The sequence below is a fragment of the Squalius cephalus genome (assembly GCF_949319135.1).
Source record: "Squalius cephalus genome assembly, chromosome: 13".
NCBI lineage: Eukaryota > Metazoa > Chordata > Actinopteri > Cypriniformes > Leuciscidae > Squalius > Squalius cephalus.
This window is the reverse complement of record NC_137134.1, coordinates 36,429,127-36,450,074: the sequence shown is the minus strand read 5'-3', so window position 1 is coordinate 36,450,074 and position 20,948 is coordinate 36,429,127. Positions and strand designations below refer to the sequence as shown.

Here is a 20,948-nt window from a genome sequence, read left to right as displayed (position 1 = left end):
GCTTACGTCAAATTTAGTAGCCAAAAAGCATGTGTAATTAATTAAAGTCATGTAACATGTAACGTGTAACACATTATGTTCCATCCTGTGTCTTTGCTACACGTAGTTACTATAGTAATTAGGCCTACTATAAATTGTGGGTTACACTTTATGTTAAGGTGTCATTGTTACACTGTAATTATACATTGAAGTACTGAGTAATATTAATTAACTACATGTACTTACACTATAGGGTTAGGATTAGGGTTTGGTTTAGGGTTAGTTGCATGTAATTATGCATAATTTACTGTTATTACTACTAGTTACTGTAGTAACTACATGTTACATATGTAACAATGACACTGTAAAATAAAGTTAATTACACGCATTTAACCCTAAACCAAATCCTAACCCTATACATGTGGTTATTTATTAGTACTGAGTATTGAAATGTATAATTACACTGTAACACGGACATCTTAAAATAAAGTGTAACTATGAAACGTAAAAAAATGTTTGTAACAAGTAGGGCTGCACGATATTGGAAAAAAAATTACATTGCGATATTTTTTTCCCAACGATATATATCGCGATATTGCGAGCCATCAATCCAGGCTAAAGTCAATAATTACCATTCCATGTTATTAATAATTTCACTAATAAGCAAGTTTCATTACAAGTAACAAAAAGGCCACTTAATATTTTATTCCAGAAACATATTTCTCTCAGAATTCGGTGAACGTTCTACACAGGACTAACGTTCTTGGACCCGAAAAATTATGTTTTCTGTGCTGATTCAGTGACGCGTTCATGTAAACGGCACCTAGAACCAGAAAAAGTAATGATTAATAATATGTAAAATATTACAATGAGACATTTTAATTTTTTATTAATAAACAAGTGTTTTCTGTAAAGATGAAGTTGACAATACTGACTCGCGATCTTCGCAGCAGTGATCGGGAGAAATGCACTTTTCATACAGATTAATTTTTTTTTTTTTTTTAATGGTTCTGTTTAAAAGTAAAGATTTCTGTAGATAATAGTTATATTTCTATTTTTTTATTATTATTATTATTATTTTTAGGTGTGTGAGGCGAGTAGGCTACCTTTTATGCTGAGTTTCGGTTCATGGATGATAGCTTAATCTCCAGTTCAAGCGCTGGCTGCTATATTTAATTTTTAGGCTATTTATTAAATCCAGGAAATTGGATAATGAAATACTGATTGAAATTAAGATACAATTAATACAAAACGAAATTCGTTTTAAAGAAAGGCTTTGTGCTTTCTGTTTGAGGTCTCTGTGAAAGTTTTAAAGCAGTCTTTTAGTGCCGCTTTCATAACGGTCGCGTCCGTAATGTCACGTAACATTGTTTTTTTCCTCATAAATGCGAACACGAAAAATAAACGACTTTTTAAAAAAAGACAACCATCCACAACTTTATAACACTCCAGCAAAGTAGCCTACCTCTTTTTGGTCAACATCCTCCTTTTTGTAGACGAAATAGGCTAGTAGTAGTCCTAAATAGCTGATTTTGACTTTTTTTGCGGCGGATCCTCTTCGTCGCGCATTTGTGAATGTTGGCTGTGAGCGGTGATCGCGGCACAGCGAACCAATCACTGTGCAGGCACGCGGAACGCGGAACGCGTATGTCACCCCAGCAAAAAGCCATACAACAATCTCGTGTTTACTGTGTGCTACTAACGTTACCCGTCACATCGCATGTTCCGGCGATGTGACTATCGCTCATTCGCACATCGCGATGTCGATGTTAAAACAGAATATCGTTCAGCCCTAGTAACAAGACTATTGAGTGTAACAAAAATGACATTTTTAGGGCCCGTGTTATTCATTTTCATTGTTCTGGATTTAATTTTAACGGTTTAATGAAATTTTATTAATGTCTAATGAAGTGAATTTATAGCCGTTTAACAACTCGTTAAATTTTTTTTACCCTATAAAATGTTTTACTTTATTTTTCTTAAATCGTGTGTTGTGTGTTTTAATTTCCTAGATGTATGATTTAATGCATGTATTATCATAAAGAGTGGTAATCGTGTGTTGTCGGCCATTTTAAGGTTATCGGTCCCGCTCGTCCTTCAAGCTCATTCAGCTCAACCGAAAGTTCCAGTTTCTCCAGAAAGCTCGAGCTCTGGTGGATCTGTGTGCCGCTCCTGGAGGATGGTGAGGAAACGCTTTATTACGCGGATCTCATTTCATTTTCAACATAAATGCTGAATTAAAGTAATATCAGAGCCAGTGTTGTGTGTAACTCATTACAAGTAACTTGAGTTACGTAATCAGATTACTTTTTCAAGTAACTTGTAAAGTAACACATTATTTTTAAAATTTACAACAAAATATCTGTGTTTTATTGTGGTTTTAAATAGTGGTCGACGGATATATCGCCAAAGCCTATATATATATCAGGGTTTCCGTTGTCCGGTAATTGCCGGACATTGGCCGGAAAAAAAATTAAATGTCCGACAAAATTAAATCTCTCCGGTCAAATTGTCCGATTAAAATTGTCCTAACTAACTACACGAGACGCGACACGCGATAAAAGGTATCTTTTCCATGTTAATCAGAGTTTTTGTCCTAACCAGCCGCGACGGCGACACGCGACATTTCTCATTTAGAAACGGTTTCTATTTTTCTGCGACGTCGCGCTGGAACATCAAACACAAAGTGTGGCGATGATAATCTCTGGTAGGCTAGGCTACTGTTTATGTGCTTTATTTAATGTTAAAAGCGTGAAATGTGACTTTGAATATCATTTAGTGCTCCAGCTTTAAAGCTGTAAAAGCAACAATGGATAATTCACCTCAGATCTCGAAATTAAACAAATGGAAACATGAACGTTAAAACTGTGAACAAACAAGTGTATTCTTTGACAAAGAATGTTTTAGTAACTCAGTAGCCTATGTATTTTTTTAAATGGTGTAATATTTGTGAATGTTATTATGTAGCTACTTATCCATTTTCTTGCGAGTGCCTCAAGTTTACTCTCTAGTCGGTAAAAAAAAAAGTGATCTCTAAATTAGGCTATTATAGGCAGTGGACTAAACGCTACTACAGTTAGCCATCTCATTCCAAGATCTTTTTGTGTGAAGTGAACAAATCCCTCAATTTTTCATAACTGTCACAACGAAACAGCAAAAGTAATGATTATGAATATGTAAAATATTGCAATGAGACATTTTAATTGTCTATTAATAAACAAGTGTTTTCTGTGTCGGCTGCAAAGATGAAGTCTGACTCGCGATCTTCGCAGTAGTGAACGCGCCGGAGAGAGATACACATTTCATACGGATCACATCGTTTTATTTTGTTTTGAATGGTTCTGTTTAAAAGTAGAGATTTCTGTAGATAATAGATATATTTCTATTTTTATTAGGTGTGTGAGGCGAGTAGGCTACCTTATACGTTAAATTTCGGTTCATGGATAATAGCTTAACGTTAGCTCCAGTTCAGGCGCTGGCGCCTCCATGTCGTGATTAGCCTATTTATTGTTTTTTATTATTATTAAATCGAGAAAATTGGATAATGAAACACTGATTAAAATTAAGATACAATTAATACAAAACGAAATTCGTTTTAAAGAAAGGCTTTGTGCTTTCTGTTTGAGGTCTCTGTGGAAGTTTTAAAGCAGTCTTTTAGTGCCGCTTTGAACGGTCGCGACGCGTCCGTAATGGAGAACTGTCACGTAAGATGGTAATATTATTATTATAAATAATAAATCGTGTAATAATCCCGCCCCCCTAATTAAGAGGCGATATCTGACCGGCATATCATCAAAAATGTCCGGAAAACGAAACCTCTGCCGGTCAAGTGACCGGCACCATTTTTTTCTAGCGGAAACTCTGATATATATATATATATATATATATATATATACGTTTTTCTGATTGGACGATGTGTTGGAAGCAGGACTTTTATTTTGACGGCGCTCCGGACTTTTATTTTGATGGGTGGCGCTGAGAACGCAGCGCTCACTCACGTTCTCCGTCTTCATTAGTTTACGATCTCTGTCAGTCATATATCTAATACTTTGTTAGACAGAACTGGTAAACAAAGAAAGTAAATGGTATGTGAAAAAGTAAAGCGTTTGCTTTTATATTATTTGTAACAGAAAAGGCAAACAATCAGGCTAAAATACTTCATCATTTACCGTCAACATTTTCAGCAAATGCACACCAGATTACTGAGTGCCGTTACAGTGTTTACCTCCTTTTTATTCACGTTCATATATTTTTAAACAATTACTTTATTTGTGAAAAAAACTGTAATGGGATTGCAGATTCAAGAAGTTGCCATCTAAAGTATAAGCATGTTTATTTTAAAGATTTGTTTTCTAATTTATTTCTAATTTATTAAATATATATATCGGCCATCGGCCACCCTGCTCTCTAAGATATCGGCGTCGGCCATCAAAAAACCAATAACGATCGACCACTAGTTTTAAACCATTCAAGCGCTAGAATACTGAATTGAGATTTATTTAATTGCGCTTTCTTGCACTTCAACAGATAAACACACACAGAAACAGTCAGTTAAGTCTAAAGTGAACACAAACAGATGAGGAAGTAAACGCATGTGTATCAGTATATTGGATCCAAGCGTTCAGTCTTAAAGTGACAGCAGCCTAATAAACCTGATCATTAACGTTACTCGAAGAACATGAGAAACAGAGTCACTTACTGATCTCGACTGAATAACGTTCGTAGCTTTAATAAGGCTTTAATGTAATAACTGTTCATAGTTTCCATCTATATTTTATTTATAAAAAGAAAACTGCAGTGTTATTTAACATTTGATTTCAGTTTCTGAACTTTTGTTCAGTGGTATTTATTTGTGCTATTGCTAATTTGTTCTTATTGTACTACTGATTTCATACTTGTCTTTAATAATGTTTGATATTTATATTAGTTAGTCTAGGTTTAGTTAGTTGCTCTTTAGGCTGCTGATGGTATTTGTTATTCAGAATGTTTTGCAAAAAGACACAGAATAATATGTTTTGAAATCCATATTAGTTTACCATATTAGAATTGAAACTGGGAATTTGCTAAAACTCAAACGTTATCCATAACGAGACCCTCATGTCATCATACTGAACTCACGATACGATATTATTGCGAGACATATGATAAAAGGTTAACAAAAAATGTACTGTTGATTAAAATGCTAAATTTGTTGTTATATTGTGTGTGTGTAAATGAATAGGCTTGGATTTGATGCTGGAAACCCAAAGCACAGGACAATAGAGATGCCAGAATAACAATATTCATGATTCTGAAGCTGAAAATACAGGATTATTTTAGATGAATATGCTTGTGCTCTGACTAGATATATTTATAATAATGTAGGACACTTTTTACTGGTAACATCAGACATTCGGCATTATCAGAACCCACAAATATTCCCCCAGTGCATTATTATACATTATATTCAGCATTATATATAGTAGTTTAATGTAGTTCTGACACTAAAACTCTGAAAACTTGATTACATATTTGTTGTATTGCGATATATTGTGACTCTCTATATATTGTTGCAGCCGGAGTTATTGATGACTGACGTGTGTGTGTGTGACGCTCAGGTTGCAGGTGGCGTCCAAGTTCATGCCGGTGTCGAGTCTGGTGATCGGTGAGTAGAGTTTGCGGTGTAGCGTCTGTGATTCGGACGCAGACTCCAGTGTTGACTCTTGATTTGATGTCAGGTGTGGATCTGGTGCCGATCAGGAGCATCCCGAACGTGGTCACGCTGCAGGAGGACATCACGACGGAGAAGTGCAGACAGGTGTGTGTGTGCGCGCGGGCTTCAGTCGGCTCAGGAGTGTGTGTCCCGTACAGCGCCGTCTCGACTGTTTCCCGAAACCGTATTGTCGCTAATTGGTCACTCAACCACGTTGGTTAATTATATCACGCAGGTGTTGGAGTAATAACTACTGTTAATGAATCTGTCTGAGATCAAATTAACGCTAGATGTTTTTCTATCTGAGGACTATTTCTCATTTTTCTCAGTTATTTTGCTCTATTTCCAGATTCGATCATAGACTCGTTCTTACGCACTAGAGCTCGTTCACACATGCGCACTCTTCAAACACGACGCTTTAAATCTCCTGATAAATGTTGTACTGAAAATGTTCACAAATTGACAATACCAGCATTTCCCTCTAGCATTCTTAAACGCCTCTGATTGGCCGTTGTGTTCATGCGTTCGACTTATGTGACAAGTCGCACTGGTACATTTCTTTATTTGTTAAATATACTATAATACAATAACAGAATCAATAAGTTACAATCTAAAAAAGTCTTTGTTTAAAGATTTATTTAATTCGTTTTCAGCTTATTTAAATATTAATTCATATGTGTGACCCTGGATCACAAAACCAGTCATAAGTCGCACTGGTATATTTGGGGCAATTGTATGGGTCAAAATGATCAATTTTTCTTTTATGCCAAAAAATCATGAGGATATTAAGTAAAGATCATGTTACATGAAGATATTTTGTACATTTCCTACAGTAAATATATAAAACATGTATTTTTGTGAGTGAATGCAGCACAATCGCCAATAGAAATGAACAACTTTAAAGGCGATTTTCTCAATGTTTGGATTTTTTGCTTCCTCAGATTCCAGATCTTCAATAGTTGTATCTCAACCAAATATTGTCCAATCCTAACAAACCACACATCAATGGAAAGCTTATTTAATTGTTAAATCATAGAGCTTTCATAGAGATTATGTATAAATCTCAATTTAAAAAAATTGACCCATGTGACTGGTTTTGTGGTTGGCTACAATGATCAACGCTTCAAAAACACACAAAAAGACGCTTGCACAGATACACACGGGAGCGTTTATCAGCGAACGCCTGCTTTCTAACCAATCAGAGGCGATTAAGAATCCATTCAAAATGCTGGACTAACATGCCGTCTTCTGATGACCTGTGAACTCTGATGAACTGTTTCTCCTCAGGCTCTCAGGAAGGAGTTGCAGACGTGGAAGGTGGACGTGGTTCTCAATGACGGCGCGCCAAACGTCGGTGCAAACTGGCAACATGACGCCTTCTCTCAAGGTACGGGGAAACGGGACACGGAGCTCGTCCTCATTTTAGACCGAAACATGTTACTTTTTTTTCTTCACTGGAATGGTACAAAACTTGGTAAAGGTTTTGGCACTTGCTGTGTGAACACAAAAAATCATAGACATGATTAACTGGTCCTGAAACAATAGTCACACTTGTGTTCCTCGTGGTCAAAAATGAGCTGGGAGACGAGTTTCCTCTAGTGGAAGCGTTTGGTACTGCAGCCGAACACACTCTCTCTGAAAGCTCATTCACTGAGAGGCTCAAATTCTGAAGACAGCTTGTTTAGATTTATGGCTCTGATTTTCTCACAGTTTTAGAGTAAAATGTGATTTTGAAAATATATATTTCATATAAAAATTAAAAAATAGTATTTTTGCACATTTTTCATAACAATAAATGTAAAATTCTGTAACTTTTCTTAATTTCACTTTTTAAAACTTTTTCACTTCAGCAATAATATCCCAAGTGTCGTCTTTGAAAAGAGATCAAACTTTTTAAGATTTACCACAGTTTAAGTTGGAAATTTAATATTCAGGTCTACGCTCAAAAAGTGAATAAATGGATTATAAATGCAGTGTAAATATAATTTAAAAATTATAATTATAAATTATAAAATAAAAAACATTATTGAACTAAAATCTAGTACATTAAAAATAAATTCCTGTCATTTTTGGTCAACACACGAAGAGCAAGGCACTTTATTTCTAGAGCACATTTAACACAGCCTCTGCTGACCAAAGTGCTGTACAATCGAACAACTTTAGACAGTAAAGTACATACACACACGGGAACACACACACAAGTTCATCAAATTACATTCAACCAAAAGCCAGAGAGAAAATAACAAGTGTTCAGTGAGGATTTACAGCGATCAACATTGGAAGACAGCCTTATGTGCGAGGGTTAATGTATGTGTGTGTGTGTGTGTGTGTGTCCTGCAGCGAGTCTCACCCTGATGGCTCTGAAGCTGGCGTGCGAGTTCCTGGCGAAGGGCGGCACGTTCATCACGAAGGTCTTCCGCTCTAAAGACTACCAGCCGCTCATGTGGATCTTCCAGCAGTTCTTCAGGAAAGTGCAGGCCACCAAACCCCAGGCCTCCAGGAACGAGTCCGCCGAGATCTTCGTCGTCTGCCAGGGTGACGCTCAGCACTTCTCCTTTCTCTCTGTCGTTCGTGTCATCCCTTCTGTCTGTCTATCTATCTATCTGTCTCTATCTATCCATCCATCTATCTATCCATCCATCATCCATGTATCTGTCCATCTTTCAGTCTATCTATCCATCTATGTATCTATCTATCCATCTTTGTCTATCTATCTATCTATGTATCTATTAGGGCTGCACGATATGAGGAAAAGCTGCGATGTGCGATAACATTGTTTAATATTGCGATGACGATATGACTTGCGATAAATATTCAAATGTGAATGTTAGCTATAGCTAACAACAATTCCTGAATTTTTTTTATTTTTTTTAAATAGACATTGTAAAATAGAATATACTTTTCCCACGTCTTAGTGCTTTAATAGGTTATTTGCGTGATAGGGCAAACGTTTATTACCTGCCTGGATTACTATTTAGCGCGAGTGAGTGAGCGAGGGACAGTGTGTGTGTGTGTGTGTGTGTGTGTGTGTGTGTGTGTGTGTGTGTGTGTGTGTGTGTGTGTGTGTGTGTGTGTGTGTGCGCGCGCGCGAGAGTGAGTGAGCGAGCGAGGGACTGTGTGTGTGTGTGTGTGTGTGTGTGTGTGCGCGAGTGAGCGAGCGAGCGAGCGAGGGACAGTGTGTGTGTGTATGTGTGCGAGTGAATGTGTGCGTGTGAATGTGTGCGTGTGACGGCACGCGATGACTGGTCGGAAAGCAACGTGTAGTCTGACATGTTTCTTGTCCATGACACGACAAGATTTTAGGAGTCAAAATCGAGTAATCTGACACCGTGACTATCGTAACAGACACAAAAATCTTGTAATCTGAACCAGGTGTTATTCATCGTGTCAGGCTGTGTGTTGCGATGTGTTCATCGCGCGAGTTCATATCGCGATGACGATGAAAATTCGATGTATCGTTCAGCCCTAGTATCTATCTATCCATCTTTCAGTCTATCTATCTATCTATCCATCTTTCAGTCTATCTATCTATCTATCTATCTATCCATCTATCCATCCATCTATCTATCTATCCATCTATCCATCCATTTATCTAGCCATCTTTCAGTCTATCTATCTATATCTGTCTATCTATCTATCTATCTATCTATTTATCTATCTATCTATCTATCTATCTATCCATCTCTCATCCATCTATCTATCCATCTTTGTCTATCTCTATCTGTCTATCCATCTATCTATCCATCTTTCAGTCTATCTATCTATCTATCTATCTATCTATCTATCCATCTATCCATCTATCCATCCATTTATCTAGCCATCTTTCAGTCTATCTATCTATATCTATCTATCTATCTATCTATCTATCTATCTATCTATCTATCTATCTATCTATCTATCTATCTATCTATCTATCTATCCATCTCTCATCCATCTATCTATCCATCTTTGTCTATCTCTATCTGTCTATCCATCTATCATCCATCTATCTATCCATCTTTCAGTCTATCTATCTATCTATCTATCCATCTATCTATCTATTATCCATTTATCTATCCATCTTTCAGTCTATCTATCAATCTATCTCTATCTATCATCATCTGTCAGTCTATCCATCCATCTAGCTATCATCCATTTATCTATCTATCTATCTATCTATCTATCTATCTATCCATCTATCCATCCATCTATCATCCATTTATCTATCCATCTTTCAGTCTATCTATCTATCTATCTATCTATCTATCTATCTATCCATCTTTCAGTCTATCTATCTATCCATCCATCCATCCATCCATCCATCTATCATCCATTTATCTATCCATCTTTGTCTATCTCTATCTGTCTATCCATCTATCATCCATGTATCTATCCATCTTTCAGTCAATCTATCTCTATCCATCCATCTATCCGTCTATATGTCTCCATCCATCCATCTGAATATATTTCTCTTCTCCTTCAGGTTTTTTGGCTCCGGATAAAATTGACAACAAGTTCTTCGACCCCAAACATGCGTTTAAAGAGGTCGACGTTCAAGTGAAAACCGTGAAAGACCTGGTCAACAAAAAAAAGCCCAAAGTATGTTTTATATTACGCTCCGCTTCTGTTGCCATGAATGCACTTTTGGATTTCTTTTTTTTTTTTTTTTTTTTGGTAAATTCTTTCCAAATATTATTATATATTTTGAATTATATTATAATACGTACAAAAATAATTATTTGTGTAGAGCAAATATACCTAATTATATCTTATTTTTCCTTTGTATGTTTATGAGATGTTTAAGTCTGTGTTGTTGCTTTAACCCCTGGTTTGCTGTGGCGTCTCAGGCTGAAGGCTACAGCGACGGAGATCTCACGCTCTATCACATCTTCTCACTGTCAGAGTTCCTAAAGGCAGAAAACCCCGTCGATTTCTTGAGCAAAGCCAATAAAGTAGGTTTCAAACCCCTTCAGATGAACGCCAGACACCAGTACGCATGTGTTTCTCCTTCTGACGTCCATCTCTCTGCTCCAGATAACCTTCGATAACCCCGAGCTTGAAGCCCACCCCATCACTTCATCAGAAATCAAAGAGTGCTGCGCCGACATCAAAGTCTTGGGCCGAAAGGAGCTGCGGTGAGTGATGTTCATATGTAGGATGACCATTAGGGGTGAAGCGGATCGTGATGCGCACAGATCAGGCCTCACGGTTCGGCACACATGTGATTCACAGATTAAATGGAGTGAAAGTTTATAATTTGGACATGTTCAGTAGGGCTGGGACAATACACCTATCTCCAGATTCCATACTATTACAATGCTTGGGTGGCGATACGATATGTAGTGCGAGCTAGATTTATTTTTATTTTTATTTTTTTTAAGAATTGCGATTCGATATTGCAATATATTGAGTTTTTTTTTTTTTTTTTTAACACTAGACCGTCGGGAAAAGTCATACACTTATATAACCTGTACATATGATGTATAAGATGAGTCATATTTACAAAAACATAATCACATCTTTCTGAGTTTTATTTCAGAAGCATCATACAGTTCTACATTCTCCTGAATAAATGATTCAATAAATATTTTAAGTCACTTGTCGACACCTAGTGGTGAAACAATGTAATTGATAACTGCGTTATTTTAAGCACCAAGTTTCTATCAAAAGCTGATTTACTCTAGATATCGTAGACATCAGTGTTCATATTTGAACTTAAAATTTTTATCCCAGTTCTTCTGTGATAATTTGAACTGTTGTTTCACAGAAATAATGATACTATGAGGTTGAAAAGTCTGCAGTTTCATGACACATTTCATCCTCTGTTGGAACGAAAGTGGCTCAATTCTGTCAACCTCGACAAAAATAAAGCTATTTAATTTGAATTAATAGCGATTCTGTAATAAAAAAAATCAATTTCTCCCAGCCCTAATGACTCGTGCGTTATCTGTGCGCACGGTCACACACACACACACACCCAAAGCGCACACACGCAGAGAGAGAGAGGGAGAGCCGTGTTTCAGACATCGCTCGACCACCGAATTGATTCCTCTTTTGCGTTTCCTTGCCCTTGAACGGACACACACACACAAAATTGTCAAAATACTTGACTTCACTATTAAATAATCTCTCGGTTCTGTCAAAAGTGAACAGTTGAGAAAAAAACCAGATGTTTGTCAGTTTATTCGGTCTTAAAGTGACGGCAGCCTAATACTCCTGCTGTCATCTGTGTCATTAATGTTAATAAAACAACAAAATACAGCTTTAACAAAGATGAAACTATATTTAATTTCTACAGTGAACAAATTGTGTTATTTTACATTTAGGCATAATTATTAATTTCTGTACGTGAATACTAGTGTTAGACTTTGTAACTTTATTTAGTATTCATCTCTCCTTGTAATTTGTGTATTTGTAAAACCGGGAATTTTGTGATCCGTTCCACCACTAATGTCCATATATGGAGAGCTGAAATCTGATTGGCTGTTGTGTTGTTAGTCTGTTGTTGTCATGGAGATCCAAGCTGAGGAGGTTCCTGGCTAGAAAACTGAAAGAGGAAGCCAAGCAACTGGATCCGGAAATCAAGTACGTCATTATTAGTGTCATATAATTCATATATCGCACAGTAAAGAGTCACTGTATTAACTGCGCACTTTAACAGTCTGGACTCAAACGATGACGAGAGCGATACTGACGAGAAGGAAGGCAAGAAAAGGGCGGTGGAAAAGAAGGATGAGGAGAACGCGGCGGACGAGGAGGAAGAAGAAATGGAGAAGAAACTGGCGGAGATGAAAGCCGAGGAGTTCGCCGATCTCAAACGGTAGATTTATATCACCGGGATCTTTTAGTATCATTGATTATATCTGTTGTAGGGTTTTTGACTTTTGTTTTTACTTGGAATTTATCTTGTATTTTTCTGTTTTCATTTTAAAGTTTAAGGAATTTTGTTCAGTTTTTATTAGTTTTAGTTGTTTACTTTTCACATGTCTATATTGTTTTTAGTTCCTTTAGTCTTAGTTATTTTAGTACTTAAAGTAAATGTTCCCATGGCACGTTTTTGATATTTTTTTTAATGTTTGTTTTATTTGAAGTACTACCTTTTTTTGTTTAATTTGTTTTATATTGTTGTATTTATTTTAATATTTAAATATCTTAAAAAAAAAAAAAAAAAAAAAAATATATATATATATATATATATATATATATATATATATATATATATATATATATATATATATATATATATATATATATTAATAAATAAATATTTATTTATTATTATTATAATTTATATATATATATATATATATATATATATATATATATATATATATAAAAAATTATTATAATAAATAAATTAATAAATAAATATATTTATTATATATATATATATATATATATATATATATACACAATATTTTTTTTAAAGATATTTAAATATTAAAAAATATATGTATATGTGTGTGTAATATTTATATTGTTCGTTTAAAAAAATTTAAATATATGATTTTTAATATTTGCTTTCATGTTTTGTTTTTGTCTTTTTGTAGTTGTTTTTTTAAACATGTCTGTGTGGTGTCTAGTTTATTTAATTTAGTTTATTTTTTTAGTTTTAGTTAACGATCATAATAACGCTGCTGTATGAACGTTAACTGGCGTTTTCCACTGAAAACTGGTGTGTTTCTAACGTGTTTTTGTCGTTGAACAGGAAAAAGAAGAAGCTCCTGAAGGAGAAGCGCAAGCAGAGAGAGCGAGTGGAGCTGAAGATGGATCTTCCTGGAGTCTCCATCGCCGACACCAGCGACTCCTCCATGTTTTCTCTCGCCGCCATCAAGAAGGCGGAGGCAAGTGAACCCGTCGAGGCGTCCCGTAGACCAGCGGCGACTCAGACTTTCTGTCCGAATCCGAGTCGGATCGTCTTCAGACTGTGCTGATGGTGTTTGTCTGTCCCGCAGGGTCTCAGCGCCGTCACACAGGGAGATATGAAGGTGACGGACGCTCTGCTGGATGACGAGGAAGAGGACGATGTGCACATCTCTGACGAGGACGAAGACGAGCGCATGTCTCTGGCCTCAGACCTCGACTCCGACGACTTCGAGGAGATCGAGAAGAAAGAGAGAGAAATCAAGGGAAAGATGCCTAAGAAGAAAAAGTATGGTTCTTGTGAATATATATTGTTTTACATTGTTTTTTTTTAATGATATAAAGTAAATATATGAATTGTACATATTATATTTAAAACGATTACAATATATATAAATCGAATACATTTTTTTTATATGAAAGCATAATATAAAAATATTTATATTGCTTTACATTTTTATTATACCTGTATGTATATTGATTATTATTTTATTATAATACATTTAATGGCAATATTTACATTTAATATGTATAAACTATTTATATAAAAATTATACTTATATTATTTTGTTAAATTTTTACTTCACTAAATACATATTAAATACAATATATAATTTATATATTTAAAACAACAAAATATAAACATTATATATATATATATATATATATATATATATATATATATATATTTATATATATATATAATTTAATATGATAATATATTTAATATAAAATATAAAACTTCTTATAGACTTAAAAAATAAATGTCATGTATATAAACTGCAATATAAAATAAAACAATATACAATAAAAAAATAATAATAATATTTATACTGTAAAGATAGTATAAATATAATTTAAATGCTACTTGAAAATAAAAAACTAGTAAATACTTTACTTTTACTTAATTAAAAAATAAAATACATTATATATAATTATTTATGATGTATATTTTATTTAATTAAGTAAAAGTAAAGTTTTTACTTAAGTAAATACATTTTTATTGCTTACATTAAAATTTTTAAATACATAAAATATATTTATATTGTTTACATTTTTATAATTTTTAATACATATAAAATATATAAAAGTAGATAACAAATAATTGAAATGCATTTACTTGATACCTAAATATAAACTGCATTGTAAACTGTGTGTATATAATTATAAATAAATTATAATATAAATTAAAATTGTGTGTATTTTCATTGTAGCAGCAACTGTAAAAAAACTATTTTTCAGAAACTGGTATGTTTGTAATATTTCACACATAAATTAATAAAATGTCTTGGTGTTTTATGAAAGAGAGTTTGAAACAAAATGAAGATTAAATGAAACGTTACAAACGTTTGTTCAAACCGTGACTCTGTGTGTCGTTAATTAAGCACTTTTATTTGCGTTTCCCGCAGAGTTTCGTTTGCCGCCGCGCAGCAGGACGAAGGGGAAACCAACGGGAACGAGTTAATCGTCGAACTGGAAGGAAAAGACGAGAAGAAAGAGCGCGAGACCAACATGTGGTTCAGCAAGGTGTGAATCGCTCATTTAGACCAATGCAAATCCCTAAAACCGGTTTAGGCCAGATTTTAACGTTTTATTCTCCGCACAGGACATCTTTTCAGAGCTGGATCTGGACGACGACACAGACGCCATGAGTGAACTGAGACAAACCCAGTTGCTGCAGTCTGGGAAGGGCAAAAAGAGGAAAGCGGAGGCGGAGCCTATCGCACAGAAACAGGAAGTGGCCGCGCGCTCACAGGAAGTGAAGAAGGCTAAAGACGACAGCGACTCTGATGATGACAGCAGCGATGATGATGGTGATGATGAGAGGTGACGTTTATATATTCGTCTGTATTAGCGCTAAGCAGAATCAATTCCATTCTCAAAAAAAAAAAAACGAACTTTTTTTTTTTTTCAACAGGGAAATTGCGCAAATGAAACACGCCTCGGCGGCCGTCGGCACGATAGGAGCGGCTGATGAGGACGATGACTTTCAAGTTGTTCCTGTGGAAAAAACAAGTCAGTTCAGAGTTATATTCAACATTTGACATCATTAGAGAATTATATAAACCCTCTGGTCTTTTTTTTTGTTTGTTTTTTTAGTTTTTTTGGAATGGTACGAAACTTGGTAAAGGTTTTGGCACTTGCTGTGTGAACACAAAAAAAAATCATGGACATGATTTGAACAGGTTTAATGGTCCTGAAAAAAATAGTCTCACTTGTGCTCCTCGCGGTCAAAAATTAGCTCATTGGAAATGAATGGGCGACGAATTTCATCTAGTGGAAGCGTTTGGTACTGCGGCCAAACAACATCTTACTGGAAGCTCATTTTAATCAAGCTCAAATTTTGAACACAACTTGTTTAGATTTTGATTTTCTTTAAAAAGCTACTTTTTCGAACTCCATACGATCGTTTGTCTGATTTTCCCCAAATTCGAGTCAGATCATCTCCATGGTGGAAAAATGTTACGGATTTTGTGTCGATAATTGAAACTATTTTTGTATACCGTATCAACGAATTTGATGGCTGTATCTCATGAGAGATTTGACATATTGACACTAAACTTTGTGTAGTTGTCACCCAACACTGATCACAACAGATCATTTTGGTGTCAGCGCCACCTATTGGTCAAAAGTAATAATGTGACATTACAAGTGATTGTATTTATCGGCTTCCAACCATTTTGCTTAAAATCGTCTCCAAATGTCTTTACTCATTGTTTCAGTTGGTCTGACGCTCCATGCCTTGATTTTTAGCTCCCCGTTCTGCCTCTGTGATGTTTGTCCCCTTTATTTGCTGCTTGCAGCTATATTTAATTTGTGTAATTATTTTTTGTTTCACAGATAAACGTGCTCGGATTCTTGACGCAGAGGGTTTGGCGCTCGGCGCTCAGATCGCCGCCTCCAAAAAGAGAGCGCGAGACCTGGTCGACGGCTCCTTCCACAGGTGAGAGCGCAGACGTCGGTTAGCCCTTGCGTTAGCCGCGAGTTTCTGAGCTAATAAAGTCGTCTTCGTGCTGTTCTTGCAGGTATGCGAACTCTGAGGACATGACCGAAGTTCCCGCCTGGCTTTTTGACGATGAAAAGAAGCACCGGAAGAGGCCTGTTCCTGTCACCAAAGACATGGTGGAGGAATACAAGCAGAAATGGCGGGAAATCAACGCCCGTCCCATCAAACGCGTGGCAGAGGCCAAAGCCCGCAAGAAGAGACGGGTAAGAGATTGTCGAGGAGAGATGATGTCAGCGGCTCTCAGATTGGCGTGTCGAGACATTAAAAAAAATCATTTATTATTATCGTTATTCACTGTTATTACACATTTTAGAAAAATAAAATAAAGGATAAAGATGACATTTAAAAATTCAATAAAATAGTTATGAAGTCAAGGTTTTTATTATAATTAAATATAATAATATATTTGCTTAATGGTGTTATTAATATTATAGATGTTTATCATTTTACTAGATTGATTTAGTAGTAGTACTTTATTACATAATTTGTTTTTAGTAGTTTTTAATTTCAGTAGATTTGAGGGGGTTTTATTCATGAGGGAAAGTTCATTATTATTATTATTATTATACATTTTTTTATATAAAATATATTGTATTGTAGTTTTTATATATATATATATATATATATATATATATATATATATATATATATATATATATATATATATATATATATATATATATATATATGTGTGTGTGTGTATATATTAGGGCTGTCAATCGATTAAAATTTTTAATCGCATATTGTCATGAGTTAACTCGCGATTAATCGCATTTAATCGCATATTTTTTTTAATTGTTCTAAATGTAGCCTACCTTAAATTAATACTTTTCAAGTTTGTAATACTCTAATCAACGTGGGCATGGATAAATATAGATGCTTTATGCAAATGTATGTTTATTATTGAAACCATAGTCAATATAGAGCATAAGGACGAGACATGTTTCAAAGGTCACAGATGTTTTTCAAAGAACTTGTTCATGTCTATTAGACACGTAGAAAGAACAAAAAAATGCCAGGTTACCATTACTTCTCTTTCTTTGCACTGAGCAATTTACTAACACAAACATGTTTAGATTTTTGCATGACAGGGCAGCTCTTCTGAAAATACTAAATGTACATTTATTATTTATTAGCCTATTACATTGTAGTTTGTCTCTCTCTGTGCCCATTTTGATGAAGCTAAATTCTCAATAAAACTGTTTTCATTGGTATATTTTCTGTTTCTGTTGTCAAACAACGGAATGAATTTGAAATGGTGACTGAAACGCGACCCATTAAGACATAACCAGGTCTCCCTTCCAAGACGTTAATCTGCACAAAAATCCTGATAATCGAGCCGTCGTCTGGTGAAATCAAATTCACAATATCTGTGCTCTGATTTCGGCTATACTTGTAAAAATAGAGAAGCAACATAATATCTGTGCTTAAAGCGCTGCTCCTCCGCGCGAGACACAGAGAGAGAGAGAGAGAGAGCGAGCGAGAGGTGCGCGCGCGTGCTGAGAGAGCAGTACCGGCGGTACCGGTAGATTCTCAGAAACTAAATAAGGTTTGGGCGCTTTGTTGAAGGGAAAAAATCGCTAAAGGGTTCTGCAATGTCGCTAAGTTAGCAACACTGTGTATCTCCATTTCTCCAACTAGGGGTTGGGCCACGGGTCAAACAGAAAATACGCGCTGCGTTAATCGCACGTTAAAAAAATTAGTGCCGTTAATATGATTTTGCGTTAACGCGTGATTAACGCGCTAACTTTGACAGCCCTAGTATATATATATATATATATATATATATATATATATATATATATATATATATATATATATATATATATATTTATTTATTTATTTATTTATTTATTTATTTATTTATTTAGTTATTTTATTATTATTATTATTAATAATTATTATATATATATTTAATAATAATAAATAAAAACAAAATTATATATATATATATATTTATTTATTTATTTATTAGGGCTGTCAAAAGATTAATTGTGATTAATCGCATCCAAAATAAAAGTTTGTGTTTACATAATATATGTGTGTGTACTGTGTATAATTATTTTGTATATATCAATACACACACATGCTTGTATATATTTAAGAAAAATGTGTAATTTATATATAAAAAAATTATATTTATATATAATATAAATTATATATAAATATATACAGTATATGTATGCAAATATTTCTTAAATATATATACATGCATGTGTGTGTATTTATATATACAAAATAATTATACACAGTACACACACACATATTATGTAAACAAACTTTTATTTTGGATGCGATTAATCACGATTAATCTTTTGACAGCCCTAATATATATATATATATATATATATATATATATATATATATATATATATATATATATATATATATATATATAATATTGTTTTTATTTTTTATTATTATTATTTTAAAACTTAATACAATATTTTTAAATGATATACTGTATTATATTTTTATTGATATTTAGATTTTCTTATTTATAAAAATATAAGTTTATTATTCATATATATTATATTTTGTATTTCTAATTATATTAATATTTCTATGCGTGTTTACTTTTTTGTAAACATCTTTAATATATAACAATATTTTATCTATTAATCATAATCTGAAAATCATAAGCAGAACATTAAAAGTTTTATAAATCAACATTATTTTTCACTTCTGAATTCAACATTTTTATTATTTTTGTGTTTTTGTATTATTTTGTATAAAATAAAGTATTGTATTTTATTATTAATTTTATTGATGTTATTTAAATGTTTTAATTTATAAAATAAAATATGTACTTTAATTGTTATATGAAATGTTTGAAAGTTATCCAGTGGAAACTGGTAATGAAAAACTATTTCTGATGCAGTGTATTTTTGTCAACCTTGACAAACATACACTGACTTCAAACTGAATATGGCCTTTAATTGCATATTTTCTTGTCGTAGACGATGAAGAAGTTGGAGCAGGCCAAGAAAAAGGCCGAAGCCGTCGTGAACACGGTGGATATTTCAGAGCGAGAGAAAATGGCACAGCTCAAAAGGTCAGTCTCGACATCGACGCGTCGGCTATTTTTCATGTTAAACTCATGATAACTCATTTTTTTTTACTTCTCTTTGCTCGCAGCATCTACAAAAAGGCCGGCGTGGGAAATGAGAAGCAGGACGTCACGTATATTGTGGCCAAGAAGGGCGTCGGGCGTAAAGTGAGGCGTCCGGCCGGACTCAAGGGCGTTTTCCGCGTGGTTGATGGACGGATGAAGAAAGACACGAGAGCCGCGCAGAGGAAGGACGACAAGCAGCGAGGCAAAGGAGGGCGGGGCAATAAAGGAGGGCGGGGCAATAAAGGTGGGCGGGGCATGAAGGCGGGAAAAGGACGTCCAAAGAAGTGAGCGACGCCCTCATACGGACTGACTTAATTTAGGTAGCTGTGTCGTACTGATTGGATTATTAGCGCATATGCTAATATTCACTTCCAGCCTCTCGTTACCGACAACATGCTGTTTTGCTCGGACTTTGACACGCTTGATTATAAATAAGGGGCTGAACCTTTAGACCAATCAGACGTGGCTCCAATTGTTGATGTTTTTCAGCACTGGTGTAATGCTGCGTGTTTTGATGTTTAACATATACTTTGTGGTATATGAACTTCAGGTGTATATATGGTAACCTCCTGATTTTTCTGGAATAATTATGCCAATGTATGTGCAAAAAAAAAAAAATCTGCTTGGATTGTCAGTGACTTTTAATAAATACAAATTTAAATTTTCAAATTGTGTCTTAGTAAATTAAAGTAAATTTACATTTTTAATTGTGTGTATCTTTGTGTGTGTGTGTGTGTGTGTGTGTATATGTGTGTATAATATATATATATATAACTTTTTTATGTAATAATGGGTGTGCTTGAAAATAGTTTCTCAAACAGTCTGGACCGATACTTAAAAATCCAGATTTAAATTAATTCAGTCATTTTGTTGATTCTGTTTTATTCAGAAGCATTTAAATGTAGGAATTCAAAGGAATCGCGATGTGCGATTTATTACATGATTCGTTCCTATTGGCATCCACATATAGTTTTGATGCTAAATCAATCGTTTTCCAATTTTGACTGAATTTGCACATGTGATTCCTATATAGCTAACAATTGTTGGTTCACTGAAAGTTGTGGAAAAGTTGTTAGTTTCTGCTTCCCATTACGGATATTCTAATATTTTTTATCCAGGAACGTTTTCTTTATGTAAATAGAACGTTCCTGTTAGGTTTGTATAATATTCACCTGTTTGGTTTCCAAATATGGGAACGTCCCCACCATAGTTTGCTCATTTATTAAAGTGTTTACTTGTATGTTGACGTGCTGGTGAGGTTTCTTCATCCTTCAAACCCAAATCCACGAGTTCTGGGTGGATTTGACCTGTGA

At 34.5% G+C, this 20,948-nt stretch overlaps 1 protein-coding gene across 1 annotated transcript in view; it reads left to right on the top strand.

Moving 5' to 3' along the window:
- Window positions 1-20,340, top strand: part of ftsj3 (FtsJ RNA 2'-O-methyltransferase 3) — a 20,772-nt gene extending 432 nt beyond the window's left edge. Inside the window, exons 2-20 of the mRNA XM_079890207.1 lie at window positions 2,056-2,161; window positions 5,577-5,623; window positions 5,697-5,776; window positions 6,959-7,058; window positions 8,012-8,206; window positions 10,134-10,249; window positions 10,498-10,602; window positions 10,685-10,785; window positions 12,149-12,235; window positions 12,312-12,470; window positions 13,359-13,494; window positions 13,606-13,802; window positions 14,923-15,040; window positions 15,120-15,340; window positions 15,432-15,529; window positions 16,355-16,457; window positions 16,540-16,723; window positions 19,481-19,575; window positions 19,659-20,340. Of these exons, the coding sequence (XP_079746333.1) occupies window positions 2,056-2,161; window positions 5,577-5,623; window positions 5,697-5,776; window positions 6,959-7,058; window positions 8,012-8,206; window positions 10,134-10,249; window positions 10,498-10,602; window positions 10,685-10,785; window positions 12,149-12,235; window positions 12,312-12,470; window positions 13,359-13,494; window positions 13,606-13,802; window positions 14,923-15,040; window positions 15,120-15,340; window positions 15,432-15,529; window positions 16,355-16,457; window positions 16,540-16,723; window positions 19,481-19,575; window positions 19,659-19,923 (2,513 nt within the window). The 3' untranslated portion in view covers window positions 19,924-20,340. The remainder of the gene's footprint in view (window positions 1-2,055; window positions 2,162-5,576; window positions 5,624-5,696; window positions 5,777-6,958; window positions 7,059-8,011; window positions 8,207-10,133; window positions 10,250-10,497; window positions 10,603-10,684; window positions 10,786-12,148; window positions 12,236-12,311; window positions 12,471-13,358; window positions 13,495-13,605; window positions 13,803-14,922; window positions 15,041-15,119; window positions 15,341-15,431; window positions 15,530-16,354; window positions 16,458-16,539; window positions 16,724-19,480; window positions 19,576-19,658) is intronic.
- Window positions 20,341-20,948: the final 608 nt, after the last annotated feature.